Genomic DNA, 16024 nt, shown 5'->3' with positions numbered 1-16024 from the left:
CTCAGACAGATTCTGCTCCAGGCCCAGGGAGAGAGCCATCACTCACACTGTCCTCAGCCTGCACCCAAACACCCATAATCTCCTCACACTAAATAGAGTTCAGCCCAGTTCAACAGCTCTGTGGTGCTGCCTCAGCACAGAATGACCTGAAACTCATTTAATGGTCTCCTTTTTATTATTTTTATTAAGATGGAATATTTTGGATTGATACAGGCTTTGAGTAGGCAGTGCCCTGTAGTAATAAAAGCGACTGTCTCAGTCCGTATGCCTTTCAGTGGTCTAGAGAGCCACAGGGTCTGGGTGTTTTTGTTTTTGCATTAACGTCCACACAGTCCAGGTGAGGCAGGTTAACTGTGATCACCTGCTTTAGTTAATAATGGCCTTGTTTCTCACACTGGGGGCTCATTCCAAACATTTATTTATTTTTACGGAAAGGGTGAAGTGTAAGTCTCCATCTGCCACACCTATAACTGACGTTTGAATGAGCAAGGACATTCCATTTCAGTCCAATTCTCTCAGTTTTCCTGTATTCACTTGTTTTCCTAGCCTCTTTTTCTGGCCTCTCCCAATGTATGGAGCTAGAAGTAGAAAAAGGAAAAGAAAAAACAAGGAAAAATAAGGGGATTGGAATGAGAACATGGATTAAAGACTAGACTAAAAATGTTTTCAGTGGTGATCTTCCTTTAATTTTTCTTGTAGTCTAGAATTAGGCATACTGAATGTAATTACTCATGAAAACAGCCCTAATAGTCATAACAAAAACCCACAGACCTTGTGGCTACTGGGAGTCAGGTCTTAGTGTGCCAGGATGAAGTAATGCAGGAGAGGCTGTGCTGTATCATGAACACAGTCACAGCTACAGGGGTGTTGGGCACAATGCAAATCCGTACTGTTTTTATAAAAGTTACAACATACATAAACATTTGACAACACAATATTTTGTAATATTTGTGATGGTTTGTGCGTGGACTGATGCCGATTACAAACAAGCTGTTTGATTAACTGTGTTGTATTTGCAATCACTGACGTGGTCTCAGCATCCGGGATCGAAAACAACCCATTCTGTAAGATGGCGGTTACTGACTGATCCAAAGCCACCTCTAGCCCTGGACACAGGATGACAACCACGAGACTGATAATTTTAGATCTGCAAGTTGGTTTCTTTTTAATGTATTGTTTTGGGACTGAATTCCTATTTAGTTGAAGGTAATGATTGTTTAACTGAACCATCATCAGGTACAACTTGGAGAGTCCTCAGACCTGGAAGGTTGGTGGTTCCAGCCCCGGTGTAGCCACAATAAGATCCACAGAGATGTTGGGCCCTTAACCCCACATTGCTCCTCACGGTGGATGCCCACTGCTTCTAGGTTGATCTTCTCTAGAGGAAAGCCACACACAGTACAATGAGATGGGGGAGAGTTATAGCTGGAGGACAGAGGACCTCCAGCGTGAAGATGGCAACATGACCCAACGTTTCCGCAGCATTCTCCTGTGATTCAGTACAGACCTGCTGAGGTCCTCCAGGTCCTGAGTCACAAGCTTCCTCGTGCAGTTTCACCACGATAACGAGGGAGGGTGGGGCCACAGACCATTTTTAGTGTGAATTTAAGTGTCACATTTCTCCTCCATTTCCTGCCTGTGAGTAATAGTTTCCATCTGTTTGTGTGAATCGACTTTCTTTCTTTTATTTTTACAGATTTAAAATCACACACATGGAATTATATATTCTTGTGTGCTGCATTCACTTACATGTCCTGTTCCTTTTGCTCAGGCTTTTACGGATTGACCTTCGAAGAGAGTTTGTGGCATTGGGCTCATTCCAATTGCCCCTTTTTTATTTTCCTTGCTCCTTTTTCTACTCCTAGCTCCACCCATTGGGAGGTGAGAAAAAGAAGTGAAGAAATGTAAATCAAGAAAATATGAATTAGATAAATTAAATGTCCTTGTGCCTTGAAATGTCGGTTCAAAGTTTTGTGGCAGATTGGCAGAGGTGGATTTGCAGGTCAATCATTTTTATGTCAGGCTTTCCAAAAAAATAATTCTGCAAAGGACACGCTGATGTTTTCTTGCTCAATGGAAACGTTGGGAGTTCCTAACTTCTACTTCTACTTCCTAACTCCTAGAAGGAACATTTCATAGGCTGGAATGTCCTTAAAGGTGGCGAACCTTGGAGCCCTGAGTGTTGTTGGCGTGGTTTAAAAGATTCCCACCTCTCTCCCTTTCTTCTGTTCTGGAGTCATAAGCATAAGCAAAAGCATAAGCGTGGCATGCTCCCTCAGACATGTTTTGACTTTTTCCCAGGGATAAACTTCACCTCCTGCTTCTCTTAATAGGATTAGGGAGCTCTTAATCGGAGTCAGGCAGATGGGATGGAGTCTCCCAACCCCTACGACTGACACACACACAAACCCAGTCAGGATTACTTCCACTCTGGTGGCTTTTGAGTCACCAGGAGGTCCGCTAAGGAGAACCACCTGGGTCAGGTCAAGTGTCGGGGGTTAAGTCATCAATCGTGAGAGGTCAAAGTTCAGAGATTTGTTAGGCATGGTACGTAGCTGACCAATTAAAGCTCAGGTTGGGAAACAACATACCATATGGACAGAAGACCTAAGTTAAGCCTGGATGTAGCTCAGGTATTGACCATTCAACCCTTTACAATAAAGCAGTAGAGGGACTTGAGGTGGGTGTTCTGCTGTTGCACGTTTAAAAAAAGTCAAAACTTAAAATTGTGTCCGATGTTTACAATGCAAAGACCACCACTCGCATTAAAATAATCACACACAAATTCTCACGGAAATCATTTAATTGACAGTTTGTGCTCACGGAAAGTACACAGTGCCGCCTTGTGGACGTATTAAGAGACTAAGCTGCCTAAATGGCAGAAAGTTTGCAATTATCTGATTTCCATTTACCGACGTCGGCAGTATTACATCGTTTTTGATCCAAAATTATCATGCAGTAGGCTATTTCTAGAAGCACGCACAGTTTAAAGCCATACGAAGTACATTTCAATACTAAATTCCTGTAATGAGCACATTTCAATTTAATTTTAAGTAAGATAGTCCTTTTTTTTAATGGGAAAGAACAAAACAGCGATCGTTTTCAAACGAAAAGTCAATTAATTTTCCAGTTTTTATTGTGAGATAGTGAAATATTCATTTTTGGTGGTGATAGGTGGCCTAAAAACGTAAGATCAGTGCGACAAAAGATTGCTTGATCGTAAAGGGATGCAGGCAATATATACAGCCGCACGTTGGGCGCCAAATTAAACAAATAAATAAAATGATACAAGCAGTAGTCTATTCGAAACTATTCGAAAGGCAAATATTTGAGTAAATGTTGTGTCTCGGTTGTTAGGAATACAGCCATTGAAAGAATATGGGGGATGAATCCAGAATGCAGCAGTTCGTCTGGTCTTCAACCTTCCCAAATACTCGCACGTCACCCCCCTGCTTACTTCCCTCCACTGGCTGCCTGTCATGGCTCGCATCAAATTCAAAACATTGGTGCTAGCCTTCCAAGCAGTTAAAGGGTCTTCCCCAGCTTACCTACAAAAAATCATCAGACCCTACACCCCTGCCAGACCTCTTCGTTCAGCCTCCACAGACCGCTTGGCACCTCCCCATCTCCGAACCTCCACCTCACGCTCACGACTACTGTCTGTTCTGGCTCCACGGTGGTGGAACGAACTCCCCGTTGAGGTCAGAACTGTAGAATCTCTCCCCACCTTCAAGCGCAAGCTGAAGACACACCTCTTCAAGCAGCACCTCTCCCCGTCCCTCCCTACCTCCCTGTGAACCTTAATTGTTGTCTCTGTGATGTGCTTTGTGTATCGGTATTTTTAGTTGGCTAGGTAAGCAGTCTTTGGATAGTTCACTTCGGTCACTTTTGCTCTGTATGTTTGTTTATTTGCTCTCAAAAAAAAAAGAAAAAAAAGGCCCTCGTCCTTATCTTTGTTGTACAGGTAGCAGTTGAAATTGTACTTCCCTCTAGGGTCCTTCAGCGAACTTATCCCTGGTTATGGGTATGCACTTTGTTGTACGTCGCTCTGGATAAGAGCGTCTGCCAAATGCCAATAATGTAATGTAATGTAATGTAATGTAATGTAATGTAATGTAATGAATGAAAAGAATGAATGGAATTACCACGGACGTCAGGTACTGGTGGAAACTCCAGCTTTAGTCCCAGGCTGTATTTAAGATGGTCCTGCTGGTGCGGTGATGGCGGAGCTGCATGACAACAAGATGCTGGCAAGACGATGTCCAGCTGGTGAGCCAGATTCGTAAAGTCATTTAATAAGTATTTGATGAGCTTGATTTAATTACGCCACACAATTGGCACCCAATCAAATTGAGTATAGTCCGTCTGTATTTATTGTGTTACTGGAGCCAAACCCACGTTTTTGACATAAAGTGTTATGTTCCTGTTATCTGTCTGTTAGTTTATTCTTGTAATTTATTCTTTTTCTTATTCATGTCTGGTGTTCTGTTTACATTCATTAGTCTTTGCACTCGTGTTCCCCTGTGATGTCTGTTTGTCCGAATGTTTCTGATCCCGAGTCACTTCCCGTTTGCATGCTTCACTATTCGGGTGCTTTCGGAATTTTCCGTTTTCCCACGAGTCCTTCTGTCTTGCTGTTCTTACTTCCTGCTTTCTCTCCATTTCATGTTCGTAGATAGCACTAATATACTAATCCCAACTAACATAGAATGTGTACAGTACTAATTATATTAACACACTAATATGTTCGTCAAACTAACATTCACTAGTTTTGGATATTTGTAAATTAATCACGTAACTAACTTACTAACGCAACTCCAGTTTCAATTCTGTTCTGTAACTCCGCCTCCCTATTCTATCACTTAAGTGTTTGCACCTGTCTCTTCTTTTCACTACATCTCCTGATTCTGTGCAATTGTCTACTCCCTAGTCCGGAGCCGTTTGTATTACATGTGTGTCTCTGTGAATCCAGTCCGCGTTTTCGTATCCCCCTCGTTATTGTATCATTACCCTTTCATATGTCTCACCTGATGTTTATTTGTTAGGCCGCCCTCACTCCCATGCCCCGCCTGGTTTGTCTCATTTCCCTGTGTATTTATACCTGTCCTTTTCAGTCGCACCTTGCTAGTTTGTCTTGTCCTGTTTTTGAGTCCTTGAGTCCATTGTTTCGAGGTCCCCTTTAGTTGTGCATTGGGAACACAACCAGCCCCAGTCCACGTTTTTTGCCCTACAAATCTCTCGAGACTTTCCATCTATGTGGCTTCAGTGACGTTGGAACATACCCAGTCAAAAGTAACAGCAGAATGGCTGCTGGTGGCGTTTGGTGGTTTGTGTGGTCAGAAGAATCCTGTGCACTTTTTGCATCAGCCTCCTAAAAATATTAGGACTGATAATGGTCCATTGACTGAAATGTTTACTGTGCTGTCTACTCTTTTTGATGATCCTTGCACTGGGGAACCTCTTTTGCACCATAATGCATAAATCTTTTGTTAGCTTGTCGTCTTCACTTCTACCATACCTAACAATGGACATCCCTTGAATCTTTCATGATATTCCAGTTTTTTACTTGGTGCTTCAAAATGTTGCACAGCCAAATGGTAAACACATCTGCATAGGCCATCGTAAAGAAAACCCAGGCCAGCAGTGGGGTCTGAGCTCTACAGGAGATGTGGTCTGAGATCCCATCAATGCTGAGGTGGACCAGAAAGTTAACTGAGCCCTCTTTTAAGTCTGCGTACAACTGGAACACATTTGCAGCTGGTTGTGTTTCACTTTAAATGGTGAATGGTAAATGGTTGGCATTTATATAGCACCTTTATCCGAAGTGCTCCAAAGTCACCCATTCATACACATACTCACACACCAGCAATTGCCTGCCATGGAGGCACCAACCAGCTTGTCAGGAGCATTTGCGGTCTTGGTGTCTTGCTCAGGGACACTTTGATACACCCAGGGCAGGATTGAACCAGCAACACTAAGTGCCAGGGGACTGTTCTTACTGCCTGAGTCAATGCTGCCCCACAAAAACACCCTTAGGCTGGTAGCTGTACTCTCAGAAATAAAGTGACAATGCAGGTATAGTTTTTCAAGGATCAATCCAAGCAAAAAAGGCATATATGGCTGAATAGGGGTTTTTTATGTACTGTATTGGACCACCCCTGCAACAACATCTTGCACCTTTTTAGGCACTTTTTGTACCTTTACTTCTGGGAGAGTGGAATTTTCTTCAGGGCTGTCTTCGATAATGCTGGGAACACTGCGGTGTCTAAAAAACCAGCTGGTTCAGCTTCAAATCAGCTGGACTAGAACCAAGAACCAAGCCTTCAATTCCTGCATGGCATTCTTGTTTTGACATTCAAAACAAGAAGTAGGTACTGCGGTATACCACTCTGCATTTAGAAAAGGACAGGGAACCATGGACCCAACTTCACGCTCAGAGCAGGAGGTGAGGAGGGCTTTTGTGAATAGAGAAAGTGTGGTAGTCTTCTTTTTATGTGGTTTGAGCATACTGTACTCTCCGTATTGTAGTTCCAGAAGTTGTAGTTGTCCTGGTATGGTAGTTACAGACTTGGAGTATCGACCTATGTACTGGACTTATGTTCATGGCCTTACAATCAATCATATATGAATTGTTCCTTATCTGATGTGTTCAATTGTTTGTTCTATGACCTTGATATGCACCGTTTTTGTACGTTGTTTTGGATAAAAGTGTCTGTGTTTTATCCAAAGAGTCAGAATGGGCACTGTACTAGGGCTTTAGGTTTTCAGCAGAGAAAACCAGCACACTGTTTTTCACAAGGAAGAAGATACTATATTTAAGACTATACAGGGAACTAGAATGTGTGGATATTTCTTTTAATTGTTAGGACTGTGGTTTGATTGTACACTAATAAGGTAAGTGTTTGATTTTGTAAGATTAAAAAGGTAAGTGTTTGATTATGTATGATTAATAAGGTAAGTGCTGGATTATGGAAGGATGGTGTACGGCTTGGCTGGTAATAGTCCAGGGGTGCACAGTTAGGGCCAATCAACTTCTGCTCTTAATTATTTCATTACCAAAATAATGTCTTGATCAGACATTTGTATATGCACCAGCAACAGACTGCAAGTGTATTCTAAAGATTGTACTCTGCTCGGGTACAAGAGCGAACCAACATAATTTCTAGAATTATGGTAATTAGTTGGAACAAAAACCAGCTCGCAGACTGGCCATCCAGGACCTGAGTTGTGCACCCCTGAACTAGACACAATACAAAACCAGGCACTTGGGGGAGACCCCACTAGATTTCAGCCTTCCTTCATTCACTGGGTAAACCTGCAAGGGTGTGGAGAATACCATCTACTCTGAAGAGTTTCAGATTTCCGTAAGGCAGGGGTGTCAAACTGAATCCCCAGGGGGCCGCAGTGTCTGCGGGTTTTTGTGGTTTCCTTTCAATCAGCTGCCAATTAAGGCAAATTTAGGCCTTGGGAACAAGGCGTGTGGATACTTTAACCAATCAATGACTTGAATGGACCCATAACACCCCAAAAACCAGCAGACACTACGGCCCTCCAGGACTGGAGTTTGACACCTGTGCCGTAAGGGAAAGGAAAAAAGAAAGTGAAAGCTTTAGTTGGTGAAAATGAAAATGCAAGTATGACAGGTATTAGGGACAGGCTGCACATTCAGGGTGGTGCCTACATAATTGTTTGTGGAGCTGGCAGTGGACTTTACATTTCATTCATGGTTCCACTTCCCTGAGCAGGTCTTATTACAAATCATGGGCTTCATGCTTTCTTCTTCTCAAATGAAGAAGTGAAACTCACAGCTTTTAAGTACCTATCAAAATGCACAGTGAAGAAACCTTCCTGGGATTGGCTAGATTTGATAGATAATTTATAGTTTAAAGGTTTGTAAAGGTTTGTAAAGGTAAGCGCTTCCAAGCCAGTTTAGCTGACTGCCTGTACCCCCTCCCCCCACCCCCCACAGTGTCACGTCTCGTCACCGTGACTACAGACCCCTACGATGCCTGTGAGGACGCCCACGCCATCGTCATCTGCACCGAGTGGGACATGTTCAAGGTGAGCGCAGAGTCAGGTCAAAGGTCACGGGAGAGAGTTCAGAGGTCACGTGGTTTATGGCCTTGCTGTTCTAAGACTGCATACTATTTGGCCATGTTTCAGCTGCTGTGTATGATATCGCGGTTGCTAATGCCTTCGGTTTTTTTCTGAAATGCCGCCAGGAGCTGGACTACGAGCGCATCTACAAGGCCATGCTGAAGCCCGCCTTCATCTTCGACGGGAGGAGGATTCTGGACGACCTGCACGACCAGCTGCAGCACATTGGCTTCCAGGTGCGTGGGTCATGTGACCACCGACGGTTGTCACTTGAAGCTCTGAAAGTTTGAACTTTAACTGAAAAGAGTCATTGGCTTAAGAATACAGCAACTGTGAGTCTCAAACAATTACACTGTAGGTGCATTTAAATGGTGCGTTAGAAAGGTCCATAGCCCAAGTCATAATGTCCCATGCTTGTGTTTGGTAAATGTATTTGGTAGAGAACGGTGTATGAATCTGTTTTGGGGGACATTTGGCTACAGGTCGAAACCATCGGCAAGAGAGTGAGTCAGAGAAGTGCCTTCGCAGCAACCAACGACGTCTCCAAACCTGACCACCTGCCCCCAGCCAAGAAGACCAAAGTGTGAGCCTTTCTCTTCAGGAAGGTTTCTGTCACTGTGATGGACACAGGCTTTTACAAACAATCATTTTATATTCAATGTTATTTAAGACAGATGATTTTTAACATTGACCTTTTCTAGCAGTCTTCACCTTGGCTCTGAGTCTCGGTCTGGTCTACTTTTTTGTAGAGGTGACCGCTTACTGTCACTAGCAGTAGAGTGGATGTATTCGTAAGCAAACAATTTTAAAACACTATATGCATATTTTTTTTTACCAGTTTTACATGTTTTTTTCTCTTCTCATTGATACATTCCAATGTTTTGGTATACAGGTATATGTAATCCAAAGGTTATGAGGTGAATTTTTCATGGACAGCGTCAATCTCATCTCCGTATATTTGGTTCTGTTTTCAGTTTTTTATGGTACGTTCTCCATATCGACATGCATTTTCTGCGGTGCGGATGTTCTCATTTTTCCGTTTTCTGACTGTAAATGTTCACTCTGTCCTTGGCCTGTGTCTCAGGAAGGCTTACAGTTAGAAATGGAGGGAGAGAGAGAGATGAGAAAGCATTGATTCATAAATACACACATGCGAGAGAGAGAGAGAGAAAAGAGAAGGATGAGAAAGCATTGACTCATAAATACACTCACATGCGAGAGAGAGCGAGAGTATGCACGTCATATACAAGATGTGTGAAGATGCTTACATTTTAAATTTCCTTCATTGATTTAAGTGGTACCCAATTTACTCTAATACATGTGGGATGCAGTGCTGATGAGGACAGGCAGGAGCAGCTCTGTGCTGTGTTGGTAAGAAGCCTCTCTCAGACAGACACAGGCAGCTCTGTGCTGTGTTGGTAAGAAGCCTCTCTCAGACAGACAGACAGGCAGTAGCAGCTCTGTGCTGTGTTGGTAAGAAAACTCTCTCAGACAGACACAGGCAGCTCTGTGCAATAGCAACTCTGTGCTGTGTTGGTAAGAAACCTCTCTCAGACAGATTCTGCTCCAGGCCCAGGGAGAGAGCCATCACTCACACTGTCCTCAGCCTGCACCCAAACACCCATAATCTCCTCACACTAAATAGAGTTCAGCCCAGTTCAACAGCTCTGTGGTGCTGCCTCAGCACAGAATGACCTGAAACTCATTTAATGGTCTCCTTTTTATTATTTTTATTAAGATGGAATATTTTGGATTGATACAGGCTTTGAGTAGGCAGTGCCCTGTAGTAATAAAAGCGACTGTCTCAGTCCGTATGCCTTTCAGTGGTCTAGAGAGCCACAGGGTCTGGGTGTTTTTGTTTTTGCATTAACGTCCACACAGTCCAGGTGAGGCAGGTTAACTGTGATCACCTGCTTTAGTTAATAATGGCCTTGTTTCTCACACTGGGGGCTCATTCCAAACATTTATTTATTTTTACGGAAAGGGTGAAGTGTAAGTCTCCATCTGCCACACCTATAACTGACGTTTGAATGAGCAAGGACATTCCATTTCAGTCCAATTCTCTCAGTTTTCCTGTATTCACTTGTTTTCCTAGCCTCTTTTTCTGGCCTCTCCCAATGTATGGAGCTAGAAGTAGAAAAAGGAAAAGAAAAAACAAGGAAAAATAAGGGGATTGGAATGAGAACATGGATTAAAGACTAGACTAAAAATGTTTTCAGTGGTGATCTTCCTTTAATTTTTCTTGTAGTCTAGAATTAGGCATACTGAATGTAATTACTCATGAAAACAGCCCTAATAGTCATAACAAAAACCCACAGACCTTGTGGCTACTGGGAGTCAGGTCTTAGTGTGCCAGGATGAAGTAATGCAGGAGAGGCTGTGCTGTATCATGAACACAGTCACAGCTACAGGGGTGTTGGGCACAATGCAAATCCGTACTGTTTTTATAAAAGTTACAACATACATAAACATTTGACAACACAATATTTTGTAATATTTGTGATGGTTTGTGCGTGGACTGATGCCGATTACAAACAAGCTGTTTGATTAACTGTGTTGTATTTGCAATCACTGACGTGGTCTCAGCATCCGGGATCGAAAACAACCCATTCTGTAAGATGGCGGTTACTGACTGATCCAAAGCCACCTCTAGCCCTGGACACAGGATGACAACCACGAGACTGATAATTTTAGATCTGCAAGTTGGTTTCTTTTTAATGTATTGTTTTGGGACTGAATTCCTATTTAGTTGAAGGTAATGATTGTTTAACTGAACCATCATCAGGTACAACTTGGAGAGTCCTCAGACCTGGAAGGTTGGTGGTTCCAGCCCCGGTGTAGCCACAATAAGATCCACAGAGATGTTGGGCCCTTAACCCCACATTGCTCCTTACGGTGGATGCCCACTGCTTCTAGGTTGATCTTCTCTAGAGGAAAGCCACACACAGTACAATGAGATGGGGGAGAGTTATAGCTGGAGGACAGAGGACCTCCAGCGTGAAGATGGCAACATGACCCAACGTTTCCGCAGCATTCTCCTGTGATTCAGTACAGACCTGCTGAGGTCCTCCAGGTCCTGAGTCACAAGCTTCCTCGTGCAGTTTCACCACGATAACGAGGGAGGGTGGGGCCACAGACCATTTTTAGTGTGAATTTAAGTGTCACATTTCTCCTCCATTTCCTGCCTGTGAGTAATAGTTTCCATCTGTTTGTGTGAATCGACTTTCTTTCTTTTATTTTTACAGATTTAAAATCACACACATGGAATTATATATTCTTGTGTGCTGCATTCACTTACATGTCCTGTTCCTTTTGCTCAGGCTTTTACGGATTGACCTTCGAAGAGAGTTTGTGGCATTGGGCTCATTCCAATTGCCCCTTTTTTATTTTCCTTGCTCCTTTTTCTACTCCTAGCTCCACCCATTGGGAGGTGAGAAAAAGAAGTGAAGAAATGTAAATCAAGAAAATATGAATTAGATAAATTAAATGTCCTTGTGCCTTGAAATGTCGGTTCAAAGTTTTGTGGCAGATTGGCAGAGGTGGATTTGCAGGTCAATCATTTTTATGTCAGGCTTTCCAAAAAAATAATTCTGCAAAGGACACGCTGATGTTTTCTTGCTCAATGGAAACGTTGGGAGTTCCTAACTTCTACTTCTACTTCCTAACTCCTAGAAGGAACATTTCATAGGCTGGAATGTCCTTAAAGGTGGCGAACCTTGGAGCCCTGAGTGTTGTTGGCGTGGTTTAAAAGATTCCCACCTCTCTCCCTTTCTTCTGTTCTGGAGTCATAAGCATAAGCAAAAGCATAAGCGTGGCATGCTCCCTCAGACATGTTTTGACTTTTTCCCAGGGATAAACTTCACCTCCTGCTTCTCTTAATAGGATTAGGGAGCTCTTAATCGGAGTCAGGCAGATGGGATGGAGTCTCCCAACCCCTACGACTGACACACACACAAACCCAGTCAGGATTACTTCCACTCTGGTGGCTTTTGAGTCACCAGGAGGTCCGCTAAGGAGAACCACCTGGGTCAGGTCAAGTGTCGGGGGTTAAGTCATCAATCGTGAGAGGTCAAAGTTCAGAGATTTGTTAGGCATGGTACGTAGCTGACCAATTAAAGCTCAGGTTGGGAAACAACATACCATATGGACAGAAGACCTAAGTTAAGCCTGGATGTAGCTCAGGTATTGACCATTCAACCCTTTACAATAAAGCAGTAGAGGGACTTGAGGTGGGTGTTCTGCTGTTGCACGTTTAAAAAAAGTCAAAACTTAAAATTGTGTCCGATGTTTACAATGCAAAGACCACCACTCGCATTAAAATAATCACACACAAATTCTCACGGAAATCATTTAATTGACAGTTTGTGCTCACGGAAAGTACACAGTGCCGCCTTGTGGACGTATTAAGAGACTAAGCTGCCTAAATGGCAGAAAGTTTGCAATTATCTGATTTCCATTTACCGACGTCGGCAGTATTACATCGTTTTTGATCCAAAATTATCATGCAGTAGGCTATTTCTAGAAGCACGCACAGTTTAAAGCCATACGAAGTACATTTCAATACTAAATTCCTGTAATGAGCACATTTCAATTTAATTTTAAGTAAGATAGTCCTTTTTTTTAATGGGAAAGAACAAAACAGCGATCGTTTTCAAACGAAAAGTCAATTAATTTTCCAGTTTTTATTGTGAGATAGTGAAATATTCATTTTTGGTGGTGATAGGTGGCCTAAAAACGTAAGATCAGTGCGACAAAAGATTGCTTGATCGTAAAGGGATGCAGGCAATATATACAGCCGCACGTTGGGCGCCAAATTAAACAAATAAATAAAATGATACAAGCAGTAGTCTATTCGAAACTATTCGAAAGGCAAATATTTGAGTAAATGTTGTGTCTCGGTTGTTAGGAATACAGCCATTGAAAGAATATGGGGGATGAATCCAGAATGCAGCAGTTCGTCTGGTCTTCAACCTTCCCAAATACTCGCACGTCACCCCCCTGCTTACTTCCCTCCACTGGCTGCCTGTCATGGCTCGCATCAAATTCAAAACATTGGTGCTAGCCTTCCAAGCAGTTAAAGGGTCTTCCCCAGCTTACCTACAAAAAATCATCAGACCCTACACCCCTGCCAGACCTCTTCGTTCAGCCTCCACAGACCGCTTGGCACCTCCCCATCTCCGAACCTCCACCTCACGCTCACGACTACTGTCTGTTCTGGCTCCACGGTGGTGGAACGAACTCCCCGTTGAGGTCAGAACTGTAGAATCTCTCCCCACCTTCAAGCGCAAGCTGAAGACACACCTCTTCAAGCAGCACCTCTCCCCGTCCCTCCCTACCTCCCTGTGAACCTTAATTGTTGTCTCTGTGATGTGCTTTGTGTATCGGTATTTTTAGTTGGCTAGGTAAGCAGTCTTTGGATAGTTCACTTCGGTCACTTTTGCTCTGTATGTTTGTTTATTTGCTCTCAAAAAAAAAAGAAAAAAAAGGCCCTCGTCCTTATCTTTGTTGTACAGGTAGCAGTTGAAATTGTACTTCCCTCTAGGGTCCTTCAGCGAACTTATCCCTGGTTATGGGTATGCACTTTGTTGTACGTCGCTCTGGATAAGAGCGTCTGCCAAATGCCAATAATGTAATGTAATGTAATGTAATGTAATGTAATGTAATGAATGAAAAGAATGAATGGAATTACCACGGACGTCAGGTACTGGTGGAAACTCCAGCTTTAGTCCCAGGCTGTATTTAAGATGGTCCTGCTGGTGCGGTGATGGCGGAGCTGCATGACAACAAGATGCTGGCAAGACGATGTCCAGCTGGTGAGCCAGATTCGTAAAGTCATTTAATAAGTATTTGATGAGCTTGATTTAATTACGCCACACAATTGGCACCCAATCAAATTGAGTATAGTCCGTCTGTATTTATTGTGTTACTGGAGCCAAACCCACGTTTTTGACATAAAGTGTTATGTTCCTGTTATCTGTCTGTTAGTTTATTCTTGTAATTTATTCTTTTTCTTATTCATGTCTGGTGTTCTGTTTACATTCATTAGTCTTTGCACTCGTGTTCCCCTGTGATGTCTGTTTGTCCGAATGTTTCTGATCCCGAGTCACTTCCCGTTTGCATGCTTCACTATTCGGGTGCTTTCGGAATTTTCCGTTTTCCCACGAGTCCTTCTGTCTTGCTGTTCTTACTTCCTGCTTTCTCTCCATTTCATGTTCGTAGATAGCACTAATATACTAATCCCAACTAACATAGAATGTGTACAGTACTAATTATATTAACACACTAATATGTTCGTCAAACTAACATTCACTAGTTTTGGATATTTGTAAATTAATCACGTAACTAACTTACTAACGCAACTCCAGTTTCAATTCTGTTCTGTAACTCCGCCTCCCTATTCTATCACTTAAGTGTTTGCACCTGTCTCTTCTTTTCACTACATCTCCTGATTCTGTGCAATTGTCTACTCCCTAGTCCGGAGCCGTTTGTATTACATGTGTGTCTCTGTGAATCCAGTCCGCGTTTTCGTATCCCCCTCGTTATTGTATCATTACCCTTTCATATGTCTCACCTGATGTTTATTTGTTAGGCCGCCCTCACTCCCATGCCCCGCCTGGTTTGTCTCATTTCCCTGTGTATTTATACCTGTCCTTTTCAGTCGCACCTTGCTAGTTTGTCTTGTCCTGTTTTTGAGTCCTTGAGTCCATTGTTTCGAGGTCCCCTTTAGTTGTGCATTGGGAACACAACCAGCCCCAGTCCACGTTTTTTGCCCTACAAATCTCTCGAGACTTTCCATCTATGTGGCTTCAGTGACGTTGGAACATACCCAGTCAAAAGTAACAGCAGAATGGCTGCTGGTGGCGTTTGGTGGTTTGTGTGGTCAGAAGAATCCTGTGCACTTTTTGCATCAGCCTCCTAAAAATATTAGGACTGATAATGGTCCATTGACTGAAATGTTTACTGTGCTGTCTACTCTTTTTGATGATCCTTGCACTGGGGAACCTCTTTTGCACCATAATGCATAAATCTTTTGTTAGCTTGTCGTCTTCACTTCTACCATACCTAACAATGGACATCCCTTGAATCTTTCATGATATTCCAGTTTTTTACTTGGTGCTTCAAAATGTTGCACAGCCAAATGGTAAACACATCTGCATAGGCCATCGTAAAGAAAACCCAGGCCAGCAGTGGGGTCTGAGCTCTACAGGAGATGTGGTCTGAGATCCCATCAATGCTGAGGTGGACCAGAAAGTTAACTGAGCCCTCTTTTAAGTCTGCGTACAACTGGAACACATTTGCAGCTGGTTGTGTTTCACTTTAAATGGTGAATGGTAAATGGTTGGCATTTATATAGCACCTTTATCCGAAGTGCTCCAAAGTCACCCATTCATACACATACTCACACACCAGCAATTGCCTGCCATGGAGGCACCAACCAGCTTGTCAGGAGCATTTGCGGTCTTGGTGTCTTGCTCAGGGACACTTTGATACACCCAGGGCAGGATTGAACCAGCAACACTAAGTGCCAGGGGACTGTTCTTACTGCCTGAGTCAATGCTGCCCCACAAAAACACCCTTAGGCTGGTAGCTGTACTCTCAGAAATAAAGTGACAATGCAGGTATAGTTTTTCAAGGATCAATCCAAGCAAAAAAGGCATATATGGCTGAATAGGGGTTTTTTATGTACTGTATTGGACCACCCCTGCAACAACATCTTGCACCTTTTTAGGCACTTTTTGTACCTTTACTTCTGGGAGAGTGGAATTTTCTTCAGGGCTGTCTTCGATAATGCTGGGAACACTGCGGTGTCTAAAAAACCAGCTGGTTCAGCTTCAAATCAGCTGGACTAGAACCAAGAACCAAGCCTTCAATTCCTGCATGGCATTCTTGTTTTGACATTCAAAACAAGAAGTAGGTACTGCGGTAT

At 43.0% G+C, this 16024-nt stretch overlaps 1 protein-coding gene across 1 annotated transcript; it reads left to right on the top strand.

The window, feature by feature from the left end:
* The first annotated feature begins 6976 nt into the window (after positions 1 to 6976).
* LOC133123414 (UDP-glucose 6-dehydrogenase-like) lies at positions 6977 to 8812 on the top strand. Its single transcript, XM_061233879.1, has 4 exons — positions 6977 to 6995; positions 7910 to 8061; positions 8223 to 8333; positions 8580 to 8812. The coding sequence occupies exons 1-4, from the start codon at positions 6977 to 6979 to the stop codon at positions 8682 to 8684; spliced, it is 387 nt and encodes a 128-aa protein (XP_061089863.1). The 3' UTR covers positions 8685 to 8812.
* The last annotated feature ends 7212 nt before the right edge of the window (positions 8813 to 16024 follow it).

This window comes from Conger conger, chromosome 3, assembly GCF_963514075.1.
Source record: "Conger conger chromosome 3, fConCon1.1, whole genome shotgun sequence".
Taxonomy (NCBI): Eukaryota; Metazoa; Chordata; class Actinopteri; order Anguilliformes; family Congridae; genus Conger; species Conger conger.
Note: the sequence above shows the minus strand (reverse complement) of the source record. Positions and strands in the feature narration are given on the sequence as shown.

What these genes read in the sequence shown, in the direction of transcription:
- LOC133123414 (XM_061233879.1), top strand. An exon ending in CCGAGTGGGACATGTTCAAG is followed by an intron (nt 8,062 to 8,222) that starts GTGAGCGCAGAG and finishes AAATGCCGCCAG; the next exon opens with GAGCTGGACTACGAGCGCAT. An exon ending in TGCAGCACATTGGCTTCCAG is followed by an intron (nt 8,334 to 8,579) that starts GTGCGTGGGTCA and finishes ATTTGGCTACAG; the next exon opens with GTCGAAACCATCGGCAAGAG.